Source organism: Pseudophryne corroboree, chromosome 9 (assembly GCF_028390025.1).
Source record: "Pseudophryne corroboree isolate aPseCor3 chromosome 9, aPseCor3.hap2, whole genome shotgun sequence".
NCBI classification, from domain to species: Eukaryota; Metazoa; Chordata; class Amphibia; order Anura; family Myobatrachidae; genus Pseudophryne; species Pseudophryne corroboree.
The window spans coordinates 462244413-462271505 of NC_086452.1; the positions used below are offsets into that span (position 1 = coordinate 462244413).

At 47.0% G+C, this 27093-nt stretch overlaps 1 protein-coding gene across 1 annotated transcript in view; it reads right to left on the reverse strand.

Moving 5' to 3' along the window:
• Positions 1 to 27093, reverse strand: part of GRM7 (glutamate metabotropic receptor 7) — a 554627-nt gene that overhangs the window by 231576 nt on the left and 295958 nt on the right. Inside the window, exon 8 of the mRNA XM_063941283.1 lies at positions 25943 to 26875. Coding sequence (XP_063797353.1) covers positions 25943 to 26875 — 933 coding nt within the window. The remainder of the gene's footprint in view (positions 1 to 25942; positions 26876 to 27093) is intronic.

Consider the following 27093-nt stretch of genomic DNA (forward strand, 5'->3'; position numbering starts at 1 on the left):
GCGTCTAAGCAGACGATTGCTCGTTGGATCTGTAGCACAATCCAACTTGCACATTCTGTGGCAGGCCTGCCACAGCCTAAATCTGTAAAGGCCCACTCCACAAGGAAGGTGGGCTCATCTTGGGCGGCTGCCCGAGGGGTCTCGGCATTACAACTTTGCCGAGCAGCTACGTGGTCAGGGGAGAACACGTTTGTAAAATTTTACAAATTTGATACTCTGGCTAAGGAGGACCTGGAGTTCTCTCATTCGGTGCTGCAGAGTCATCCGTACTCTCCCGCCCGTTTGGGAGCTTTGGTATAATCCCCATGGTCCTTTCAGGAACCCCAGCATCCACTAGGACGATAGAGAAAATAAGAATTTACTTACCGATAATTCTATTTCTCGGAGTCCGTAGTGGATGCTGGGCGCCCATCCCAAGTGCGGATTATCTGCAATAATTGTACATAGTTATTGTTAACTAATTCGGGTTATTGTTAGGAAGCCATCTTTCAGAGGCTCCTCTGTTATCATACTGTTAACTGGTTTTGATCACAAGTTGTACGGTGTGATTGGTGTGGCTGGTATGAGTCTTACCCGGGATTCAAAATTCCTCCCTTATTGTGTACGCTCGTCCGGGCACAGTACCTAACTGGCTTGGAGGAGGGTCATAGGGGGAGGAGCCAGTGCACACCACCAGATCGGAAAGCTTTACTTTTGTGCCCTGTCTCCTGCGGAGCCGCTATTCCCCATGGTCCTTTCAGGAACCCCAGCATCCACTACGGACTCCGAGAAATAGAATTATCGGTAAGTAAATTCTTATTATTACTTTATGGATGACGAGTGACGACACAGAGGTAGGTACAGCAGTGGCCTACCGTACTGCTATATACAGTATAATGGACCTGGTGGACACTGTCAGCAGACTGCTAAACTACTAGTATAAAAAAAAAAAAAGCCACCACAGGTATACAATGTAGATGGATGGATAGTATACTTTATGGATGACGAGTGACGACACAGAGGTAGGTACAGCAGTGGCCTACCGTACTGCTATATACAGTATAATGGACCTGGTGGACAGTGTCAGCAGACTGCTAAACTACTAGTATAAACAAAAAAGCCACCACAGGTATACAATGTAGATGGATGGATAGTATACTTTATGGATGACGAGTGATGACACAGAGGTAGGTACAGCAGTGGCCTACCGTACTGCTATATACAGTATAATGGACCTGGTGGACACTGTCAGCAAACTGCAAAACTACTAGTATAAAAAAAAAAAGCCACAGGAGTGTTTTTCAGGCAGACAAACGTATACTGGTGGTCACTGTCAGCAAAACTCTGCACTGTACTCCTGCTATAGCTGCTCCCCAGTCCCCACAATTAAGCAGTGTGAGCACTCAGCACAGATATATCATGCAGCACACTGAGCACATAGAGTATATACTTACCTGGTCTGGAAGGTGCAGGAGACTTCCGATGTTTGTGGGAGTGGCTGGATCTCCCGCATCCTGTACAAATAAAGTCATTTTAGCCCCGCCCCTTGCCTACAGATTCGCGATTCGCAGCATTATGCTGCAATAGCCCACCCCAACAGAGATCATCTCCCAGATTGGAGAGCCAATCAGCTCCTAACTGCCATGTTACAGGCTGTGTTTGAACAATGACAGTTAAGAGCTGATTGTTTGGTACTTTATCTCTCTGCACTTTATCACTGTCCACGGCTTAGTACATCTGCCCCTGGGACCCACTACAGTATGTTGTGCTACACATTGGGGCAGATGTATTAAGCCTGGAGAAGTGACAAAGCAGTGATAAGTGCAAGGTGGTAACACACCTGCCAATCAGCTCCTAACTGTTAATTTACATATTGGAGCTGATTGGCTGGTGCGTTATCACCATGCACTTATCAATGCTTTATCCCTTCTCTTACCTGATAAATTGGAATTCTAAGCAAAGTAATAACTGTGAGATTGATAAAATATTCCGTTATCCCGGACACGGCAGCATCGCTATATGTTACTGCAGGGGGGGACATATAAGAGTATATGTCTGCGCAGGCAGATGGATGGAAAGCCGCTAGGTGATGTAACGCTGGCTGGTTCTTAGCGGAATGCACAGAAATAATGGCAGCAATTTGTAGCATCCCTAGAAGAAGATAAAGGCTGCACATCGCTGTGTAACAGAAGCACCGCATAGATGTTATCACAGCAAACTCTGAGCACTGGGAATGGAAAATCCTGTTTCCCATCCCGGGGTCTGGCCAGAGATCAGCTCCGAAACACCTGCAGATTTAATCACAGTTACAGCCCTGTGTATTGCAGCTCACAGAGTTACAGCAACAACTGGCACATAGCAGGAAGAGCCAAAACACAACGACCACGCCGCAATACATAAAACGCAGAGGTACAAATACATATAGTTAGTGAGATGGGGAAAAAAAGACCAACCTTTCCTGTTTTGGAATCTGTCATTCCGTTAATAAATGGCCATTACCCCCTCACGCGGCCAGGGATTCCCACACTTAAACGCTCTTACAGTAAAGAATCCTTTCCCATTCCAATGGTCTAACCATCTGTCTTGCATTCACAATGTATGACCCCCTTCTCCTTTGTGTGACCCTTGGCCCAAAAAATTAGTCAAAACAAGTCTTCATCATACTTGCCCCACTCTCCAAGAGAGGAGACCCAATTTTGGAGAAGAATCTCCCTTCTCCCTGTAAAGTGGGAAAACCCCCTGTAACCTACTGGCAGACCATGAAGTGGGTGGTACCTGCGTCTTGATGATGCAATTTGCGTCCAAACATCACAAGGGCTAGGCCAGGATGAGACACTTTGTGGAGCTCTTCTGTTGTCTGTAGTAATGTGTTTCCTCCCCTCTGAGTATGAATCCTCAAGTTTTCAGCGCCTAAATCTTGCCTATTCTCCAGAAGCATCCGGGGGACTCACAAATTTTGGGGAGTACCCACGGACTCACTCTGGGGAGAATAGTCACCCTCCCACATCTCACCCACTTCCTAGTGAAATACGTAGGACAAGGACCACGACGTAAGGACGGGGAGTCATGACGCAATTCCTAGAGCGTCTCATCATATTATCCCCGCAGACACTTCACAATCCTGCGAGTTGAGCTTAGGAATTTATTTATCATAGATTTTCATTGATTTTTATCGATTGTAAATTGAACTCAATCAATGTTGGGTTTTAGGGGCTCAAACACACATTTGCTAATAGATGATTTTATTATATTCATTTTTAAATGATAATAAATGTGTTATACATATATACTATATATAAATAAATATATATATATATATATATATATATATATATATAATTTTAGCTAATATATCAGTATATTTTTACCATTGATACAAGTTTTTTACACCAGCCATTTGTAAACAGCGCTCCTGATACTTTCCCTGCCATCTGGTGCGGGTTATTGGTTTGTGCAGCGACAATGCAGCCATCACCATTGCGCAGCCTTGTGTAAAGCTATATATACTCTGTGCGTAGGCGCTCTACTACTAACGTCTGCTTTGCCATATGCACAGCGTTTGAGTTTAGCCTACACAGAACCCGTGACAGTAAATATAAGATACATTTGGGATATTCCAGACATGGGTGCTCTGACTGAGGGGTTACAGAGAAGTGGCAGCGCCTGCACATAAGAACGGACAGACGGAAATGCACAAACCGCGTTTATTTTACAGTGTGATATTCAAGTTTAAACCTATAATTTACAGCAGGGCAGATGATCACTGTCTTGCGTGATCAGGAAGTTTTTTTAGGTTTTCTTTTTACAGTTTTAGGTTTTTCCAGTAACTGCAGCTGCCTCTAATTCCTGTACTTTCCATCCGGCCGATCATTCACTTTTCACAGGGCCATACACAGTAGTATTTAGGGGCAAATGTATAAATTGTTGGGTTTTAAACCCAATAATTATCATTTCTTATAGCCGCTTATCGCTCCAATAAGAAAGTAAAGATCGCCAGTATGTACCGCAAAACCCATCCAGGGACCGGAGTTCTGGCAGGAGCCTGTCCCTGAAGTGTAAATGTTCAGCGATTGCTGATGCGATCACTTTACATTCCTGTTTGGGTGCCTGTTGCGGTACTGTGCAGACCACGCGTGCGCAAGTGGCCAGTGTTGGGCAGGGATCCTATGGAGGTCTCTCCGGGTAACGTTTGCAGTAAGTAGCCCATAGGCTTCACATTCTGGAGCTTGCTAAATCTCAGGACTGTCAAGAATAGCAGCCACCAGGGCCGGTTTTACGCATATACGCTGGTTACGCAGCTGAGTAAGGCGCAGCATAGAGGAGGGCGCCCTGCTCAGCTGCGCCAGTGATATGTGTAACACTGGCCATTCCTGATACGCCCTGATATGTAGCGCCTGCCGGGAGACTCACTAATGTGAAGAAAAATAAAAGAAACTACTGCTCCCAGAATCCCTTGCTTCCAGACAGCAAGGGCTGCTGGGAGCGGTAGTTTATTTTGAGATTCTCCACATTACTGTACATATAAAATAAACTACCGCTCCCAGAAGCCCTTGCTGTCTGGCTACTAGGAGCGGTAGTTTATTTTGAGATTCTTCTTCTTCTAGTACTCTAGTGCGGTGCTGGGCATGGCGGAGGCGCCAACACCACTGACTGCTTTGCGAGTCTCCGGGCACAGGGGGCATATTAGGTGATACAGTACTTTGATTAGATTAATATGTAAGGGGAAGTATTAAAGTGGGCAAAATATGTAAGGGGAAATTCAACAGTGGGCAAATGTGTCAGGGGCACTTATATAGTGGGAAAATGTGTAAGGGGCACTTATATAGTGTGCAAATGTGTAAGGGGCACTTATATAGTGTGCAAATGTGTAAGGGGAACTTATACAGTGGGCAAATGTGTAAGGGACACTTATACAGTGGACAAATGTGTAAGGGGCACTTATATAGTGGGCAAATGTGTAAAGGGCACTTATATAATGGGAAAATGTGTAAGGGGCACTTATACAGTGGGCAAATGTGTAAGGGGCACTTATATAGTGTGCAAATGTGTAAGGGGCACTTATACAGTGGGAAAATGTGTAAGGGGCACTTATATAATGGGCAAATGTGTAAGGGGCACTTATACAGTGGGCAAATGTGTAAGGGGCACTTATATAGTGTGCAAATGTGTAAGGGGCACTTATACAGTGGGCAAATGTGTAAGGGGCACTTATACAGTGGGCAAATGTGTAAGGGGCACTTATATAGTGGGCAAATGTGTAAGGGGCACTTATATAGTGTGCAAATGTGTAAGGGGCACTTATACAGTGGGCAAATGTGTAAGGGGCACTTATACAGTGGGCAAATGTGTAAGGGGCACTTATATAGTGTGCAAATGTGTAAGGGGCACTTATACAGTGGGCAAATGTGTAAGGGGCACTTATACAGTGGGCAAATGTGTAAGGGGCACTTATATAGTGGGCAAATGTGTAAGGGGCACTTATATAGTGGGCAAATGTGTAAGAGGAACTTATATAGTGGGCAAATGTGTAAGGGGCACTACAACTGAGCTTTTACAATGAGACGCCTCCTTAATTTAAAAGTGCTTGGGTGGGTACCAAAGTATTTATTAATTTACCAAATAATTTGGCCTCGGGTCGGCCCTGGCAGCCACCGACTATGGGAGCTGCTATTGCTATCAAAGAAATGGGGGATTGCAACACATACAGGGCCAGGAGCGAGATGGATCATCGCTTGGTGAGTGATACAATTCAGAGAGAAAGTACCAGCCAACCAGCTCCTGTCATTTTGTAAACAGAGACTCAGTCAGGTTCTGATTGGCTGGCATTTTATCTTTCTCCATTTTATCTCTCTCCAATATCTGCTGCGGTCCCCCCAACCCCCAGATACATTCTGAGGACACTTTTGTGGATTTTCCAGGGGATGTCCCACAAATTTCATTTGGTAAATAAAATAGGCCCCACCAACTGGTAGTCTTGTCTATAGGCCATGTTCCATGGGGAATGGAGCAACCGATGTACCTGGAGTCAGCACAATGTTTTTCTGTATTACAACCATGAATGTTCCTGATCCAATGAGAATGATCTTTCCGTTCAATACCAAATAGCATGCTTCTTTCCAATTACTGCCTCAATGCTGCAGTCATCAGTTGCCCACTGTGCATGGTAAAACCGTCCAATGGCTACCATGCAGTGGCAGGCTGGCAACTTTCAGCCTGGGGGGCAGACTCAAGCAAGTGGCCCAGCTTTTCACAGGGAATACAATGTGAAAATTGCCCTGGAACACTTAAATTGCACCGACCCCAATCATACTCAAACGGGTGTGGAAAAGGGCACTGCATATTCCAGGTATTTGTATACTCCATAAGTGAATGCAGCGGAAGGAAAAATGGCGTGAAATCCCATCTTTACGAGGCTCCGCGACACTTTGGGGGTCATTCCGAGTTGATCGCTCGCTAGCTAGTTTTAGCAGCCATGCAAACGCTATGCCACCGCCCACTGGGGAGTGTATTTTAGCTTAGCAGAAGTGTGAACGCATGTGCAGCCGAGCTCTGCAAAAACAGTTTGTGCAGTTTCAGAGTAGCTCTGAACCTACTCAGTGCTTGCCATCACTTCAGCCTATTCGTGTCCGGATTTGACGTCATACACCCGCCCAGCGAACGCCCAGCCACGTCCGCGTTTTTTCAGACACGCCTGCGTTTTTACAAACACTCCCTGAAAACGGTCAGTTGACACCCAGAAACGCCCCTTTCCTGTCAATCTTCTTGCGGCCGTCAGTGCGAAGAAAAACTTCGCTAGAACCTGAGCGCAACCACAAAGGGCTTTGTACCCGTACATTGCACGTGCGCATTGCTGGGCATACGCAGAAATGCTGGTTTTTTATCACCTGATCGCTGTACTGCGAAAATCGGCAGCGACCGATCAACTTGGAATGACCCCCTTTGTGCAGCTATTAGGCACAGAATAACCTCACACCGCCCAACTCATGCCCGGCAAAGCCATCTAAGTCTAGGCGCACTTCTACAAATCAAGGAGTTAATCTTCCATTGTGCCTCAGTTATTGTGCATCCGTCACTCACCTCCAGCTGTACACTATCGCGTATCTATCCCTAGCTGCTGTGTAACTTTGTCGGTCAATATTCCAGGGACGGCCGCAATGGAATCCCAGGAAAAGGGATCTGCGGGGCAGCTGCGGCTCCAGCACATCCAACGCTGTTTAACAGGCTCAAATCTCAGGGCCAGCTCTGATGATTAAATACAGCTCACAGTTCAAGAGCTAGTGACCCATTTAATCATGTCATTACCGCAAGATATTCTACAGAAATTCACCAAGACCAGACAATGATAATGAGAGCATGAAACGGATGGGTAATGTGACATGGCTGGCTTGGTAAAGCAGTGTAAAACTTTCTTCTGTCTGCACAAAGATCCAACCCGTGAGCATTGGAAAAAAATATCTCCAGGCTCATAAAACTATTGATGATGTAGTGCTGGAAAAATGCAGCATCCGGCGGCCTTTGCCAACTTATTAATACTCCCTTCTGCGGAGGTCCAAGGGTGAGCTTCTGGGGGACTTAGGGATCTATTTACTAATCCTCGGGTGGAGATAAAATAGTACCAGCCAATCAGCTCCAACCATGTCACAGCAAGTGTTTGATAAATGACAGATGGGCTGGTACCTTTATCTCAGTCCACTTTTTCTACATCCAAGGCTTAGTAAATAGACCCCACAGTGCCACACACTGCATCATATCGTCCCCATTCCTCAATGCAGTGCTTTGATGACGCAGTTAGCAAGAAGTCGCTTCATCAAGCTCACAAGAACCACTGTACTGGGGAAGCATTCTGGCTCCGGGAAGTTGCACTACTCTCTGGAGTCTGGTAAGAACTTAACCAAGTTTGCTGGACAGTAGATAAATATGTGCACAGTACAGTATACGGCCCAATCCAAAGCTATAACTATCCAATCACATGGAATCTGATCAGAGTGGATTTGATTTATCAGTATAGTAGCCTATCATTGCTCTCTAATCATGCTTGGCCAAAATAGCTATACTAACTATAACCAGTCTACAGATAGACGCACACATCATACAATGTTGACAGTACTGTACATTTATATTGGCTACAGCATTTATTAAACACCTGTAAACCATGCAACTTTGAAGATGCATTACAAAGCGTGTTAAACATTTTAACTCATGTGCTGCTCCCACAAGATGCAGCCCAAGGAAGAAACATCTGTGTGTAATCCAGAGCTGATAAATCAGGTGTGGTCACCTTGTGTAAGGGCAAGGACCAATCACAAGCTGCAACCATACTCGCCACAAGTCACAATCTGTAACAGCCCAGCGGGTACATTTATTCATTAACTCTGATATCTTCCAGGCAAGGGATTAACAGAAGGGTCTCCTAGGATGCTTCAACCTAGAGAAGCTTCCATCGTGCACTGTACGGTATACCCTTTCAGTTTCACCGGTCATGAAAGCAATTGTCTGTCAGAGCATCTTAAAGTTCTCGGCAGTCCATCAAGAAACTTGTCCATAAGTTCTGTGTATTGGATTCTGATTTGATTCCACATAAGCATTCGATGGAGAACCCCTGTTGTTCTGCACCTCATAAGCAGAGATGGAGCCATCCAGTGTTGGACTAGGGCATGAAGGGCCCACAAGGGGAATGCAGTGATAGGGGCCCATCTTAGGGGTGTGGTCAACCTACAGAAGGGGTGTGACCAACCCCCACAGAGGCTTGAAATACACAATAGTCTTGTGCAGTGTAATGCAACGTATCTACCATGTATAATACAAGTGCACAGTCTGGAACCTGATCCCTAGAGGAAGGAGTGGGCCCTCAGGCAGTGGGGCTCACCGGTGGTTTTCTCTGTACCCCTGTGGGCCAGTCTGACCCTGGAGCCACCACCTGGCACACGTACAGTTACCAAACTCAGCACATACTTATGTCTTGAAGAACCCAAATGAAGATGGCTGTGCACCAGTCTGCCAGTCAAACCCACTCATAAGTAAGTACCCCAGGTGCCCCTCTCAGCAATCCTGCCGTCTTCACCGTCAACCTTAACAGCAAACAATTGCATAACTGTGGAAACATTGCCACTGCATTTGCCTCTATAGCAGGCCGTTGGGCAGCTTTAAAGACAGGTCAAGAGATCATGTTGGGATTCACAGGGAAACCGCTATAAATTGTTGGTGATCTGAGCCATAAAGGATGAGAAAAATGTAAAGTTCTATAGGCTATACTGTAGGTTGTGGTTATACAAGGTGCAAACAAGGCCATACGTTTAAGTTCAATTACAGTATCTGTCTGATGGGACAGTACCTTACAGTAGGTGTCAGCTCTTAAGACAGTCAACCAAAAAAGGTCCCTATTTTGAAGTACTAGTACTAGCAGTGTTGACCATCTACTATTGATGATCGATTCTTTTAACCCATTGGACAGAAGCCATCTGTTTTTGGCATGCGTAAAACGCAGCTGTGATTCACCATTGGGTTCAGCCATCGATATTACCATATATGGTAAACCACTCACTATCGGTCATGGAATATTAATGGTTGCTATTACCATCGATGGTTAATGGCCAACCCTAAAGAGTAGTGGAGCAAAGCATGGCGGTCCTAGTAGAAAGACTCAACTAAAATTCCTTATTAGTAAGAGTTGGGAACCTAATGCCAGACATTTGCAGAAAACCATTAAGCGGATATCTATAGTAAATAGGGATGTACCCAGAGGGCGACTGCAATGGGATGTGGTCAGGATCCCGGCAGTCAGAATACCAACAGCAAAATACCGACAGTCAGAATGCCAAATGGATCCTGATGGTAAGTAATGGGGCGATGGTTAGGGTTAGCTGCGGTGGGAAACAATTAGGGGTAGGCAGCAAAAATGGGCGGTTATGGTTAGACTGCTGGAGGAGACTGTTAGGGCTAGGCAGCTGGAAGGGGCAGTTAGGGTTAGGCTGCTCGTGGGGACGGTTAGGATTAGGCTGCAGGAGGGGACGGTTAGGACTAGGCTACAGGAAGGCTGGGCTAGAATTAGGCTATGGGAGGAGACGGTTAGGCTGCTGGAGGAGACGGTTAGGGTTTGGCTACGGGAGGAAACGGTTAGGGTTAGGCTGCTGAAGGGGACGGTTAGGGTTAGGCTGCTGGAGAGGATGGTTAGGGTTAGGCAGCTGGAGGGGACGGTTAGGGTTAGGCGGCTGGAGAGGATGGTTATGGTAAGGCGGCTGGAGGAGATGGATAGAATTAGGCTGTGGGTGGAGAAGGTTAGGGTTAGGCTGCTGGAGGGGACGGTTAGAATTAGGCTGTGGGAGGAGAAGATTAGGGTTATGCGACTGGAGAGGATGGTTAGAGTTAGGCTGCTGGAGGGGAGGTTAGGGTTAGGTGGCTGGAGAGGACGGTTAGGGTTAGGCGGCTGGAGAGTATGGTTAGGGTTAGGTGGCTGAAGAGGATGGTTAGTGTTAGGTGGCTGGAGAGGATGGTTAGGGTTAGGCTGCTGGAGGGGAGGTTAGGGTTAGGCGGCTGGAGAGGACGGTTAAGGTTAGGCAGCTGGAGAGGACGGTTAAGGTTAGGCGGCTGGAGAGGATGGTTAGGGTTAGGCTGTTGGAGGAGACGGTTAGAGTTAGGCTGCTGGAGAGGATGGTTAGAATTAGGCTACGGGAGGAGACGGTTAAAATTAGGCTACGGGAGGAGACGGTTAGGGTTAGGCGGCTGGAGAGGATGGTTAGGGTTAGGCTGCTGGAGAGGATGGTTAGGTGGCTGAAGAGGATGGTTAGGGTTAGGTGGCTGGAGAGGATGGTTAGGGTTAGGCTGCTGGAGGGGAGGTTAGGGTTAGGCGGCTGGAGAGGACGGTTAGGGTTAGGTGGCTGGAGAGGATGGTTAGGGTTAGGCTGCTGGAGGGGAGGTTAGGGTTAGGCGGCTGGAGAGGATGGTTAGGGTTAGGTGGCTGGAGAGGACGGTTAGAGTTAGGCTGCTGGAGGGGAGGTTAGGGTTAGGCGGTTGGAGAGGACGGTTAGGGTTAGGCGGCTGGAGAGTATGGTTAGGGTTAGGTGGCTGAAGAGGATGGTTAGTGTTAGGTGGCTGGAGAGGATGGTTAGGGTTAGGCTGCTGGAGGGGAGGTTAGGGTTAGGCGGCTGGAGAGGATGGTTAGGGTTAGGTGGCTGGAGAGGACGGTTAGAGTTAGGCTGCTGGAGGAGAGGTTAGGGTTAGGTGGCTGGAGAGGATGGTTAGGGTTAGGCTGCTGGAGGGGAGGTTAGGGTTAGGCGGCTGGAGAGGATGGTTAGGGTTAGGTGGCTGGAGAGGACGGTTAGAGTTAGGCTGCTGGAGGGGAGGTTAGGGTTAGGCGGCTGGAGAGGACGGTTAGGGTTAGGCGGCTGGAGAGTATGGTTAGGGTTAGGTGGCTGGAGAGGATGGTTAGGGTTAGGTGGCTGGAGAGGACGGTTAGAGTTAGGCTGCTGGAGAGGATGGTTAGGGTTAGGCGGCTGGAGAGGACGGTTAGGGTTAGGCAGCTGGAGAGGACGATTAAGGTTAGGCGGCTGGAGAGGACGGTTAGGGTTAGGCAGCTGGAGAGGACGGTTAAGGTTAGGCAGCTGGAGAGGACGGTTAAGGTTAGGCGGCTGGAGAGGATGGTTAGGGTTAGGCTGTTGGAGGAGACGGTTAGAGTTAGGCTGCTGGAGAGGATGGTTAGAGTTAGGCTCTTGGAGGTGTACGGTTAGGGTTAGGCGGCTGGAGAGGACAGTTAGGGTTAGGCGGCTGGAGGAGACGGTTAAAGTTAGGCTGCTGGAGAAGATGGTTAGAGTTAGGCTCTTGGAGGTGTACGGTTAGGGTTAGGCGGCTGGAGAGGACAGTTAGGGTTAGGCGGCTGGAGGAGACGGTTAGGGTTAGGCTGCTGGAGAGGATGGTTAGGGTTAGGCTGCTGGAGGAGACGGTTATAGTTAGGCGGCTAGAGAGGATGGTTAGAGTTAGGCTGCTGGAGGGGACGGTTAGGGTTAGGTGGCTGGAGAGGATGGTTAGGGTTAGGCTGCTGGAGGATACGGTTAGAGTTAGGCTGCTGGAGGGGACGGTTAGGGTTAGGCGGCTGGAGAGGACGGTTAGGGTTAGGCAGCTGGAGAGGATGGTTAGAATTAGGCTACGGGAAGAGACGGTTAAACTTAGGCTACGGGAGGAGACGGTTAGGGTTAGGCGGCTGGAGAGGATGGTTAGGGTTAGGCTGCTGGAGGGGACGGTTAGGGTTAGGTGGCTGGAGAGGACAGTTAGGGTTAGGTGGCTGGAGAGGATGGTTAGGGTTAGGCTGCTGGAGGAGACGGTTAGAGTTAGGCTGATGGAGAGGATGGTTAGGGTTAGGCGGCTGGAGAGGATGGTTAGGGTTAGGTGGCTGAAGAGGATGGTTAGGGTTAGGTGGCTGGAGAGGACGGTTAGAGTTAGGCTGCTGGAGGGGAGGTTAGGGTTAGGCGGCTGGAGAGGACGGTTACGGGTTAGGCGGCTGGAGAGGATGGTTAGGGTTAGGTGGCTGGAGAGGATGGTTAGAGTTAGACTGCTGGAGAGGATGGTTAGGGTTAGGCGGCTAGAGAGGACGGTTAGGGTTAGGCGGCTGGAGAGGATGGTTAGGGTTAGGCTGCTGGAGGAGACCGTTAGATTTAGGCTGCTGGAGGGGATGGTTAGGGTTAGGCTTAGAATGCTCACTGGGATCGGACATTAAGGATTCTGACTGCCGGTATTTCAACACCAACCCGGCTGCAACAGTAGAGTGGGTTGCAAGCGGCGTAGAACAGGGGAGCGATGAGCCGAGATGGTAAGAGCAGCAGGAGGCAAGCGTAGCATTTAGCGGGCGATTGTCTGGGAGAAATGCTGCCAGAGGGCTGGAATTTTAAGTGAGAGCAACCATAGGGGGAAACCCGTTGGGTCTGGATGCCATTGAGGGGTTAAGTCAGCCGGCAGTCTGTGCTGTCACTGAGCAGGTGATGTATAACCTTCAGGGACCGTGCGGACAGGTCATTAGCGGCACAATGACTACGCTCGCACACCTCCTTAGCTATCCCCACAACATATTACTCCAGTGTGTTAAATTGTAAGAGACAAAATGCAGCAGAAAATTGCTCTGATAAATGACTGATATTTAGTTGCTTTGGTTTAATAGCAGTCATTTCAATGTGGCTGCTGCAAACACACTTTAGAATAGAGGCCTTTTAAGTGAGCGGTCAGGAGAGGAATGACTAAGGTAAAAGAATCATTTATTTTTCTGATTACTGTTACGTGTCTGGCCTGAGGGGCAAGGTATGATGTCTGCAAGTATAGCAAATGCCAGGCTCTGTGTGTGTGTGTGTGTGTGTGTGTGTGTGTGTGTACGTACGTACGTACGTACGTACGTACGTACTGTATGTATGTATGTGTGTGTGTGTGTGTGTGTGTGTGTGTATACTGTATGTGTGTGTATTATATATATATATATATATATATATATATATGTGTGTGTGTAGTATGTTTTGTCAGCGGCCGGGTTCCCGGCGCCAGTATACTGAGCGCCGGGATCCCAACAGCAGGCATACTGATTACTATATATATATATATATATATATATAGAGAGAGAGAGAGAGAGACACCACTGTTCTTAATAAAATTGTCCCTTCGTGAAACTACAAGTACAATGCTGCACTATTTGTTCCAACACAATACTGGCAGTCCAGTTTCTGTATACAATTTCGTCGGTCTGCACGCTGTATAAAACAACTGTCGTCCTCCCCAATACCCAACTCCTCTCGGGAAAAAAAATAATCGGGAAGAAAGAGGGAGGCGCCAATAGTGGGAGAAAGAGGGAGGCGCCATTAGTGCATTAAAAGTTTCACAATTTTTATTTTAAAAACTCAAACAGCACTTCTCCATTAACATCCGTATCGGATAAAGCCTCAATCCGGGAGTGTCAGGCCAGGCTCTCTGACGAAGTCCTTGTGACGAAACGCGTAGGGACGAGGCTTGACACAGAGATGTTTTGAGCAAAAAACCCTGGCCAGAGGACGCGGCGGTGATTGTGCTCTCTGATAAAATTTGTACTGAGCTCATATACTAGCGGTGGTCATACAGTATGACCACCGCTAGTATATGAGCTCAGTACAAATTTTACCAGAGAGCACAGTCACCGCCGCGTCCTCTGGCCAGGGTTTTTTGTTCAAAACATCTCGGTGTCAAGCCTCGTGCTTGCGCGTTTCGTCACAAGGACTTCGTCAGAGAGCCTGGCCTGACACTCCCGGATTGAGGCTTTATCCGGTACGGATGTTAATGGAGAAGTGCTGTTTGAGTTTTTAAAATAAAAATTGTGAAACTTTTAATGCACTAATGGCGACTCCCTCTTTCTTCCTGTTCCAGAATATATATATATATATATATATACATATATATATGTAGTAGATATTCGGCACTCACTTTAACTTGAAAAAACGGCATGCCGGGTGCCATCCATAGTGAAACTTCACAGTATAAACAGGACAGAAATTGGCGGCACTCACGGACTTTTCAGAAGCTAAAGGACCACAAGAGCCTTCTAGCGCTAGAAGGCTCTTGTGGTCCTTTAGCTTCTGAAAAGTCCGTGAGTGCCGCCAATTTCTGTGCTATATTTATATATATATTAGTGATGTGCACCGGACATTTTTCGGGTTTTGTGTTTTGGTTTGGATTCGGTTCCGCGGCCGTGTTTTGGATTCGGACGCGTTTTGGCGAAACCTCCCTGAAATTTTTTTGTCGGATTCGGGTGTGTTTTGGATTCGGGTGTTTTTTTTACAAAAACCCCTCAAAAACAGCTTAAATCATAGAATTTGGGGGTCATTTTGATCCCATAGTATTATTAACCTCAATAACCATAATTTCCACTCATTTCCAGTCTATTCTGAACACCTCACACATCACAATATTATTTTTAGTCCTAAAATTTGCACCGAGGTCGCTGGATGACTAAGCTAAGCGACCCAAGTGGCCGAAACAAACACCTGGCCCATCTAGGAGTGGCACTGCAGTGTCAGACAGGATGGCACTTCATAAAAATAGTCCCCAAACAGCACATGATGCAAAGAAAAAAAGAGGTGCAATGAGGTAGCTGTGTGACTAAGCTAAGCGACCCAAGTGGCCGACACAAACATCTGGCCCATCTAGGAGTGGCACTGCAGTGTCAGACAGGATGGCACTTCAAAAAAATAGTCGCCAAACAGCACATGATGCAAAGAAAAAAAGAGGCGCAATGAGGTAGCTGTGTGACTAAGCTAAGCAACCCAAGTGGCCGACACAAACACCTGGCCCATCTAGGAGTGGCACTGCAGTGTCAGACAGGATGGCACTTCAAAAAAATAGTACCCAAACAGCACATGATGCAAAGAAAAAAAGAGGCGAAATGAGGTAGCTGTGTGACTAAGCTAAGCGACCCAAGTGGCCGACACAAACACCTGGCCCATCTAGGAGTGGCACTGCACTGTCAGACAGGATTGCACTTCAAAAAAATAGTCCCCAAACAGCACATGATGCAAAGAAAAAAAGAGGCGCAATGAGGTAGCTGTGTGACTAAGCTAAGCGACCCAAGTGGCCGACACAAACACCTGGCCCATCTAGGAGTGGCACTGCAGTTTTCTAGCGAGAGGATGAGTGCTTCCATCCTCATGTGAAGCTGAACCACTAGCCATGAACATAGGCCAGGGCCTCAGCCGTTCCTTGCCACTCCGTGTCGTAAATGGCATATTGGCAAGTTTACGCTTCTCCTCAGATGCTTTTAATTTTGATTTTTGGGTCATTTTACTGAACTTTTGTTTTTTGGATTTTACATGCTCTCTACTATGACATTGGGCATCGGCCTTGGCAGACGACGTTGATGGCATTTCATCGTCTCGGCCATGACTAGTGGCAGCAGCTTCAGCACGAGGTGGAAGTGGATCTTGATCTTTCCCTATTTTGCCCTCCACATTTTTGTTCTCCATTTTTTAATGTGTGGAATTATATGCCAGTATCAATAGCAATGGCCTACTACTATATATACTGCGCACAACTGAAATGCACCACAGGTATGGATGGATAGTATACTTGACGACACAGAGGTAGGTAGAGCAGTGGCCTTCTGTACCATACTGCTATATATTATATACTGGTGGTCAGCAAACTGTGCAAAACTGAAATGCACCACAGGTATGGATGGATAGTATACTTGACGACAGAGGTAGGTAGAGCAGTGGCCTACTGTACCGTACTGCTATATATTATATACTACAATGCAGCACAGATATGGAGCGTTTTTCAGGCAGAGAGCGTATAATACTGGTGGTCACTGGTCAGCAAAACTCTGCACTGTACTCCTCCTATATAATACTGGTGGTCCCCAGTCCCCACAATAAAGCAGTGTGAGCACAGATATATGCAGCACACTGAGCACAGATATGGAGCGTTTTTCAGGCAGAGAACGTATAATACTGGTGGTCACTGGTCAGCAAAACTCTGCACTGTACTCCTCCTATATAATACTGCTGGTCCCCAGTCCCCACAATAAAGCAGTGAGCACAGATATTTGCAGCCACCTGAATAAAACTGAGAGGACGCCAGCCACGTCCTCTCACTATCATTTCCAATGCACGAGTGAAAAATGGCGGCGACGCGCGGCTCCTTATATAGAATCCGAATCTCGCGAGAATCCGACAGCGGGATGATGACGTTCGGGCGCGCTCGGGTTAACCGAGCAAGGCCGGAAGATTCGAATCTGTCTCGGAACCGTGTAAAATGGGTGAAGTTCGGGGGGGGTTCGGATTCCGACGAACCGAACCCGCTCATTACTAATATATATACATATATACATACACTGCTCAAAAAAATAAAGGGAACACTTAAACAACACATCCTAGATCTGAATGAATGAAATATTCTTATTAAATACTTTGTTCTTTACATAGTTGAATGTGCTGACAACAAAATCACACAAAAATTATCAATGGAAATCAAATTTATTAACCCATGGAGGTCTGGATTTGGAGTCACACTCAAAATTAAAGTGGAAAAACACACTACAGGCTGATCCAGCTTTGATGTAATGTCCTTAAAACAAGTCAAAATGAGGCTCAGTAGTGTGCGAGGCCTCCACGTGCCTGTATGACCTCCCTACAACACCTGGACATGCTTCTGATGAGGTGGCGGATGGTCTTCTGAGGGATCTCCTCCCAGACCTGGACTAAAGCATCCGCCAACTCCTGGACAGTCTGTGGTGCAACGTGGCGTTGGTGGATGGAGCGAGACATGATGTCCCATATGTGCTCAATTGGATTCAGGTCTGGGGAATGGGCGGGCCAGTCCATAGCATCAATGCCTTCGTCTTGCAGGAACTGCTGACACACTCCAGCCACATGAGGTCTAGCATTGTCTTGCATTAGGAGGAACCCATGGCCAACCGCACCAGCATATGGTCTCACAAGGGGTCTGAGGATCTCATCTCGGTACCTAATGGCAGTCAGGTTACCTCTGGCGAGCACATGGAGGGCTGTGCGGCCCCCCAAAGAAATGCCACCCCACACCATTACTGACCCACTGCCAAACCGGTCATGCTGGAGGATGTTGCAGGCAGCAGAACGTTCTCCTTGGCATCTCCAGACTCTGTCACGTCTGTCACATGTGCTCAGTGAGAACCTGCTTTCATCTGTGAAGAGCACAGGGCGCCAGTGGCGAATTTGCCAATCTTGGTGTTCTCTGGCAAATGCCAAACGTCCTGCACGGTGTTGGGATGTAAGCACAACCCCCACCTGTGGACGTCGGGCCCTCATACCTCCCTCATGAAGTCTGTTTCTGATCGTTTGAGTAGACACATGCACATTTGTGGCTTGCTGGAGGTCATTTTGCAGGGCTCTGGCAGTGCTCCTCCAGTTCCTCCTTGCACAAAGGCGGAGGTAGCGGTCCTGCTGCTGGGTTGTTGCCCTCCTACGGCCTCCTCCACGTCTTCTGATGTACTGGCCTGTCTCCTGGTAGCGCCTCCATGCTCTGGACACTACGCTGACAGACACAGCAAACCTTCTTGCCACAGCTCGCATTGATGTGCCATCCTGGATGAGCTGCACTACCTGAGCCACTTGTGTGGGTTGTAGACTCCGTCTCATGCTACCACTAGAGTGAAAGCACCGCCAGCTTTCAAAAGTGACCAAAACATCAGCCAGAAGGCATAGGAGCTGAGAAGTGGTCTGTGGTCACCACCTGCAGAACAACTCCTTTATTGGGAGTGTCTTGCTAATTGCCTATAATTTCCACCTGTTGTCTATTCCATTTGCACAACAGCATGTGAAATTGATTGTCAATCAGTGTTGCTTCCTAAGTGGACAGTTTGATTTCACAGAAGTGTGATTGACTTGGAGTTACATTGTGTTGTTTAAGTGTTCCCTTTATTTTTTTGAGCAGTGTATATATACACACACATTATATATAAAAATATAATGTGGCAGTATCAGCTCTGGAGGATACAGGTAGATCCCTAATTCTCAGACGCTGTACTTGTTAAACTGTGGAAGCAAAGACCAGGCTGAAGCCTGAGTTACCCTGCAGGAAGTAGGATTGAGACTGTGCTTGTGAGAAGCCATGCAAGGCTGACTATACCCTGTGAGAGACAGGACTGAGGGGGTGACTTTTCATGTAAGAGACTTTATGTTTGCAGATTAGCTGCCCAAGGTCAGTCAGGGGAAAGAAGTGAGTCAGCGCCCTGCATGGGGGCTAGGCATTTGTTATTTTCTTTTCATTTGTGTTATTCCATTGAACGTAAAGCACCATTCCATTAATTTACCTGAAAAGACGTGTTGGATCCTGTTTGAGCACCTACACACTAGACAAATCCACCCCTCTACCCAGCAAATTACCCCATGTCATCACAATATTTAGGCCTACCATACTATCCCTTTAAACCGGGACGCTCATGAATTACACAGGTTCTGTGGCTGATTAAAACCAGATGACATGCAGGCTTGAGGTCAGCCAGCCACAGAACCTGTGTAATCCATGAGTGTCCCAGTTTAAAGGGCTAGTATGGCATACCTCCCAACTGTCCCGATTTTCGCGGGACAGTCCCGTTTTTTGGGGACTGTCCCGCTGTCCCACCCGCGGGCCACAGTGTCCCGTGGGGGGGGGGGGGGGGGCAGTTGGGAGGCTCCTGTCATCGCTGCCCTGCTTAGCAGAGCAGCGGTAAATAGACGCTGAGCGCATGCGCACAGCGTCTATTCACTGGAGTCAGAGGTAGAGGGGGCATGCCAGCGGCTCACTGAGCGCTGGGCATGCCCCCTCAGTTACAAAAACAGGGGCGTGACTCGCGATCGCAGGTCCTCCCACAAAGCCACGCCCCCTTTTATTAGGTCATGCCCCTTTTCTGGGAGCGCGCGCGGCGTCGCCGTGCGTGTGTCCCTCTTTACAAAACTGAAAAGTTGGGAGGTATGAGTATGGTCAGCCTAACAATATATATACAATTACTTGTATTGCAGTGTCACAGCCTTATGCAACAGCTGCCAGCCTTTGGGTCTCCTCCTATCTCATAACTCTCTCAATTTAAACGTATTCTGCAAACACAAGATAAAAGCATAGATTGCATTCTACAGATGCCAAATCGTATAGACAGCCTGTGGAAAATGTATGCTACACGCGATGCGTCCCTGCACGTCAGCATATTCTATGTCTACAAATAAACAGCACGGTTCACGGGATTAAATCCATTTTGCAGTTACAAATGAGTCACTTGGCTCTTGGTCCTCAGAGCCGGACTAAATAACCAACTATGAAGGTGTGTGTGTGTTTTTAGAGAACAAAATAAAAATCAATACATGTAATACAGGAAAGATTGTTCTGAAACTACCCGCAGGAGCTTAGTGGGTAACATCTGACTCCTCGCCGCGACACTGCGCAGATCAATTCACCGTCTGCAAATGCTAATTGCACAGGACCCCCTCCCAAACCCCTCGCATGCCAGCCCCTCCGCCGCTAATTTCTGCAGTCTTCATTTTCTTTGAAACAAATGCCAGGCTGCTTTCTCCTAATCAGAATGATTTAGCTGCTAAAAAGTCCATTCTATTTCGCTGACAGCGTGCGCCCATTTATCACGCTGACAAGGTAAAATTGAAACAGATGCAACAATAGGTGTAATGGTTGAACTGATTCTTATTGATCCGGTGCCACTATATCTAATTAATAGTCTACCAACTGTCTGCTAAGGACTGTTCTATAGTGCGATACATGGTAAAGGATGTTTCCTTTATCTAGCAAGGCTTTTCTGTGGCATGTTCAAAGACAGCCTTGGTGCATAATTTATAGCTACAAAGAAGCCTGATTAATTAATGGAGGAGAAGGTGGGTGATGGTGAGGGGCTGCCTGCCAAGGAAATCTGGGAGACAAACAGCAGCACATTTTTGAAAACCTATTAGCCAAATAGATCTGAAACGGGGATCTTAGTGCTGGTGCTACGGCAAAATAATTGTTTGTTACAGGGTGGTAAAGAAGAGCTTTGCAGCCAGCCAATCAGATCTCTCTATTATGGGGCGATGAAATAAATAGCATTGAGGTGCAAATGTCTAACAGCAAATAATATTATTGTAGCGTTTTTTTCTGCATAAATGCAAAAATGTGCCACACACAGTATATATGCCAGATTGTGGCAGCTGCAACCAATGCTGTATAATGGGCCCGCTTCATGTTTGTAAGTAAAGCAAAAAAGCAAGCAACTGGGCAAAACCATGATGCACTGCAGGTGGGGCAGATGTAACATGTGCAGACAGAGGGCCTAATTCAAACCTGATCGCAAAAAGCAAAGTCTTTCTCTAATGGGCAAAACCATGTTGCAGCGCAGGTGGGGTAGATGTAACGTGCAGAGTGAGAGAGTTAGATTTGGGTGGCTTATATTGTTTCTGTGCAGGGTAAATACTGGCTGCTTTATTTTTATACTGCAATTTAGATTTCAGTTTGAACACACCACACCCAAATCTAACTCTCTCTGCACATGTTACATCTGCCCCCCCTGCAGTGCACATGGTTTTGCCCATTAGAGGAAAATGTTTCTTTGCAATCAACCTTGAATTAGGCCCATAATCCGTGTCATAGTGGGAAATGTATTAAGACCTCTAAATAGTGGAGAAGTTGTTCATAGCAACCAACCAGGTTTGAGGTAGAATTTATCAAGTACGTGTGATAAAATTACAGCTAGAAGCTGGTTGCTATAGGCAACGTCTCACCTTGTCCCCTTTCCCACACTGTACTGCAGCTCCCTCACTGTCTTAGCAATGGTCACATTCTTACGCTGTTTTTGCTTGCCAGTACAAGAGCCAGTGGCATTGAGACAATGGGGCATGGCAATGCTAGGTTGCACCCCTTCCGAGTTACCCACTCACCCTGAGGCCATGAACCGTGGCTTAATCCCACATGCATAGGATCCGTGGAGACTCAGAACTGGCCCTCACTCTGCTAACATAAGGAGGAGCTCTGGATGATAGAACAGTATCAATAGGCACAGGGACAGAAATGCACTTTTCGTGCTCCTTGACAGAGGGCATGTCCACCTCCCTACTGCTCAGATGCTTAATTCATCCACTTTCCTCTTCCACCAGGGGGAGATGTATCAAGCCATTGAGAGTGATAAAGTAGCATAGAAGCCCAAAGCATCCAAAAAGCTTCCAACTGTCACTGCAAAGACTGTGCTAGATAAATGACAGCTAGAACCCGATTGGCTGACTTGGGAAACTTCTCCACTTTATCAATCAGCCTTGATACACCTCCCCCTGGACTAGTCTGTCAGTAACACAACGGAATAGGAGATAAGAGACTTCTCACTGTGCAAAAGGTGCTAATGGACTGCAGTGTTAATGGACGCCATTTAGCGCAGCAATAATATAAATCCCGATGGTAAAATTGTTTGACGTCCGCTACTCAGAACCTTTTATCACATAACAAAAGGGGTTTCTCCTAACATTTTAGTAAATTATACAGCGACGTCGCTCAGTGTGCAGTGCTCCAGCTATTTTACCAGACACTGTCATTACACAATAATTCCTCGCAGGACAAAAGGAACAAGCGCGCTCGGTGTAAGGGATGTGGAGGCGGGGCTGGCGAAATATCACCAAAGCACCTGAGCAAAAAAACATCCGGTAAAATATAAAAATTAAATAAAAAAATTACTGTAAACTGTAAAAATCCAAGCATGGATTTAAAGGATCATTTAACCCATCCCCTGCCAGAGCACAAACAGACCGGAGCAGTTAGGTTAGAGGAGGGAAGCATATCCAGATTAATCAGACGGAACTCGGCCCCAAAAAAATAGAATAATTTTTTTTTTTTACTCTTTAGAACATGGATAAACGACAACGGTGCGTGATATTATACTACAGCAGTAATTCATAAACTCTTTTGAATCCCAGCGCCGTAGAATATCAGAATATTTTTCACGGCACCAAACGTTTCTTATTGAGAAATTCAGAAAAAAAATAATTAAGTAAGTTGTGTTTATATCCTTAGGGACAGGATTCACTTCTGTTTGGCCACATATTTTATGATTGCCAGTCACCAGCCCTGGTTTTCTCTATTACATTGACCATAAATAATTTGAATTGGTCCTGGACTACCAACCCAGGCACCCATGCCAGTGGCCCGAGGCACCCCAGGGTGCCATGACATCCAGTTTGGGAACCACTGTCTTTTAAGAAAACTGGTATTTTATAGACCCGTAACTTGGAGACATAGGGGAACATTTACTAAGCAGTGATAAGAGCGGAGAAGTGAGCCAGTGGAGAAATTTCCCAATCAACCAATCAGCAGCTCTGTATCATTTTATAGTATGCAAATCATAGATGTTACTTCAGTGCTGATTGGTTGCCATGGGCAACTTCTCCACTGGCTCACTTCTCCACTCTTATCACTGCTTAGTAAATGTACCCCATAATACTGTATATAAGGGTTGTGTGGTGCTGTAATGTCCCAGTCTTCTCCGCTGATAGGATGTACAGTACCTGTCTCTAGCTGTGTAAATGTGCTTTGTGTGTACAGATGATACGGGTGATTTACTGTATGATGACTCAGGGGCACTGGTGTGGGGGGCAGAGCAGGTGCAAACTACCCGTTCCTGTCAGGGCATTTAGCCCTACAGAAGGTGTAGCCATGAACCCACCATGTGTGGTCGGGTCCCACCAGATTTGACCTGTGCACCACCATAAAGCGGCATGTACAGGCTCAAAGGGGCCCCAGTATTTCCACAGCAGGGCACGGCCTATTGCCAGGGCGCTGACACATCTCTGGAGATCCTGCTCTTGCTGGTCTGCAACACAAATGTAATTCCGTGACAAGCATCGATTTCTGCGTTACGGAGTCCGTTTACATAGAAAGACACATGGCTTAGAACGTACACATACAATAGATGCCATATGACACAGTCTTTGTCGTAGTTGCTTACTCTCCTGGAATGTTCCAGAGTATCCCAAATTAATGCTGTACAGGTTATTTTCCAGGTGCGCTAACCGAACATCTAGAGCCACCTAGGGTGTAATGAGATTGGCTGGGAAGCGCGTCATGAAATCCACAACCATTGTGTTTTCTTACCTTACCCCTGGGTCTTACAGAATGCGATGTAGGAAAAGCAGACAGGACAGTGGGGGTCATTCCGAGTTGTTCGCTCGTTGCCGATTTTCGCTATGCTGCGATTTGTTGCAAATTGCGCATGCGCAAGGTACGCAGGGCGCCTGCGCTTAGTTATTTAACACAAAACTTAGCAGTTTTGCTGTGGCTTCTGCAGCGCTTTTCAGTCGCACCGCTGTTCGGTAAATGATTGACAGTCAGGAAAGGGGCGTTTCTGGGAGGCAACTCAGCGTTTTCCCGGCGTTTGCAAAAAAACGCAGGCGCGTCAGGGAAAAACGCGGGAGTGTCTGGAGAAACGGGGGAGTGGCTGGCCGAACGCAGGGCGTGTTTGTGACATCAAACCAGGAACTAAACGGACTGAGGTGATCGCAATCTGTGAGTAGGTCTGGAGCTACTCAGAAACTGCAAGGAATTATTTAGTAGCAGTTTTGCTAATTTTTCGTTCGCTATTCTGCTAAGCGAAGATACACTCCCAGAGGGCGGCGGCCTAGCGTGTGCAATGCTGCTAAAAGCAGCTAGCGAGCGAACAACTCGGAATGAGGCCCAGTGTGATCTATGTAAGCGGTCAGGAATGGCAAGAGCCACAAAACTGATTTGAAAGACCAGGCAATATGGCATCTTCTGAGGGATTCAATACTTCACTTCTGAGGGATTCAATACTTCACTTCTACTGTAAGGGGAGTGAGCTGCATCTGGGCCCCCTGCAGAGAAAATATGCAGCTTTAAGGGGGGGCAGATTTTACATTTACAGGTGGTACTTCCAGTATAGTGGGTGGCGTTATTGCCCCACAAAAGTGCCTGATTTTGCCATCATAAAATGTTGTGTGAAATCAGGTTCCGCCATAGGTTTTCAGTATGATACTGAGCTCACTTAAATAGATAGAGGGTAATTTGAGATATATATATATATATATATATATACGGTATATATATATATATAAACACACATACTGTAAATTGTGAAACATTGCTGCTGAAGATTAGATATACAGTAATCTTTCAATTCTTTCTTTCAGCTTTGTCTAATGGTGCATACGCACATGCGAATCGCTCCAGGAGTGATATCGTATAATGTTTCCCCTCCCGGCCTAGGCCGCCATATAGTGCATACAGACTGTGCGATAATCGCTCAGTGACATCATGCCGCGGCCGGTCCGTGCATGCAGCACTGGACGATAGTCCAAATTGAGCTCCATGCACAGGCGACAGGGGTATGATAACGATGCTCGGGAATCGCGCATCGTTCATCGTTTGCAGCAAACACACTGGACAATATGGTAAACAATATCATTCAGAAGGGTAAAAATGATCCATATTGTTGACAATATCATATAGGGGGTCATTCCGAGTTGTTCGCTCGCTAGCAGTTTTTAGCAGCCGTACAAACGCTATGCCGCCGCCCTCTGGGAGTGTAATTTTGCTTAGCAGGAGTGCGAACGAAAGGATCGCAGAGCGGCTACAAACTTTTTTTGTGCAGTTTCACTTCAGACTGTCCAGTTCCTGTTTTGACGTCACAAACACACCCTGCGTTCGCCCAGCCACGCCTGCGTTTTTCCTGGCACGCCTGCGTTTATCCGAACACTCTCTGAAAACGGTCAGTTGACACCCAGAAACGCCATCTTCCTGTTAATCACTCTGCGGCAACCAGTACGACTGAAAAGCTTCGCTAGACCCTGTGTGAAACTACATCGTCCATTGTAATAGTACGTCACTCGTGCGCATTGCGCCGCATGCGCAGAAGTGCCATTATTTTGCCTCATCACTGGACAGCTAGCGATCAACTCGGAATGACCACCATAGTGTGTATGCACCTTAAGGCATAATTGTTCAAAGTAGGAGATTAATAAGTAGTAGATGTATATATGTGTGTATAATATATATAGAGAGATAGATACTGTATGTATATATATAGATATACACACACACACACACACACACACACACACACACACACACACACACATACACACAGAGCTAAAATCCATCTTAGTTAATTTGGGGGTTCATCCATACGTGGGGCTGCAGCACAGTCCAAAATGTAAAAAGGGGAGCCACACCACGCGCCACTCCAAACATCGCTTTCCTGGACTCCCTCCCCTATATGAAGTTAGGACTGCGCTGCAGCCACACCTCTGCAACCACCACTGCTGTTAAGTGACTTTTATTAACTTTTTTTATCATACTTATTCCCAATCTCATATGGCAAATGGCTGTCCACCTAAATATGCCCCTGGTGGTAAACACGGGTCTGTCCAGATATCATCATAAATGACCCTCAAAGAACCTAACAGACAAAAGAGCACCAGAAACCTGCCACTGTAAGAACATAGTAACAATTGCCGCATGCAGAGGAAAGGGCACTTACTTTTTCTGCTGATTGCGACGTTCCAAAAAATATCGGAATGAAAGCCAACCAAACGATGCAGGTTGTATACATGGTGAAACCTATAGGCTTGGCTTCATTGAAATTCTCTGGAACGCCCCTTGTCTTGATGGCGTACACAGTGCATGTAACCATAAGTATTATGCTGTATCCCAAGGAACATATGATTTGTAGATCCGTAATGTCACATTTCAGGACACCCCGGCGGTGCTCCGGATCCACCGCGTCCGACCCATAGTCAATGATAATGTTGGGTGGGTTCACCCCAAACCAGATAAAAACTCCCAGAAGTTGGACAGATATCAAACTGGAGGTGATGGCCAGCTGAGAGGTGGGGCTGATAAGCCTGGGAGCGGTCACAGACTTTTTACCTTGCTCAAAGATCCTGTAGATCCTATTGGTTTTGGTTAGAAGGGCCGCATAGCTGATGCACATTCCCAGGCCCAAGAAAATGCGTCGGAAGGAGCACACGGCTAAGTCGGGCTTGGCTATCATGAGGAACGTGATGATGTAGCAAAGGAAGATACCTGTGAGCAGGACGTAGCTGAGCTCCCTCCCAGACGCCCGGACTATGGGGGTGTCATTGTACCGTATGAACGTTGCCATGACAAAGATGGTGGCAATGATCCCGAGCATAGCCAGAAAGACCGGGATCACAGCCCAGGGGGAGTGCCACTCCAGTTTGATGATGGGGATAGGGTCGCAGGCAGTGCGGTTTTGGGTGGGCCGCATGTTGAACGGGCATCGGAAGCAGGTGACCTCGTCCATCAGAAATTTGTAGCCATCGCAGGCGTCACACTGCCAACAGCAAGGCATGCCTTTCGCCACCTTCTTCCTCTCCCCAAGTTTGCAGGGCAAGCTGCAGACAGAAGACGGAATCTCGTGCATTCCTCTCGTCCATTTCATGTCTTCAGTCTGTGGAAAAGAAACCAGAGACGGTGAAAGGGAACCTAGAAGAGGTGCATTCTTAGGAGATCACGTATAACAAGGAGAAACATGTTTTAAAATAGCATTTATAGGACAATACAGAATATACTATATAGGAATGTCCACCATTTGCTAAACATGGTAAAGGAAGTGGTCAATTCTTTGAAACGTGAACCCTTGGTGATATCACAGGCAATCATACTTTG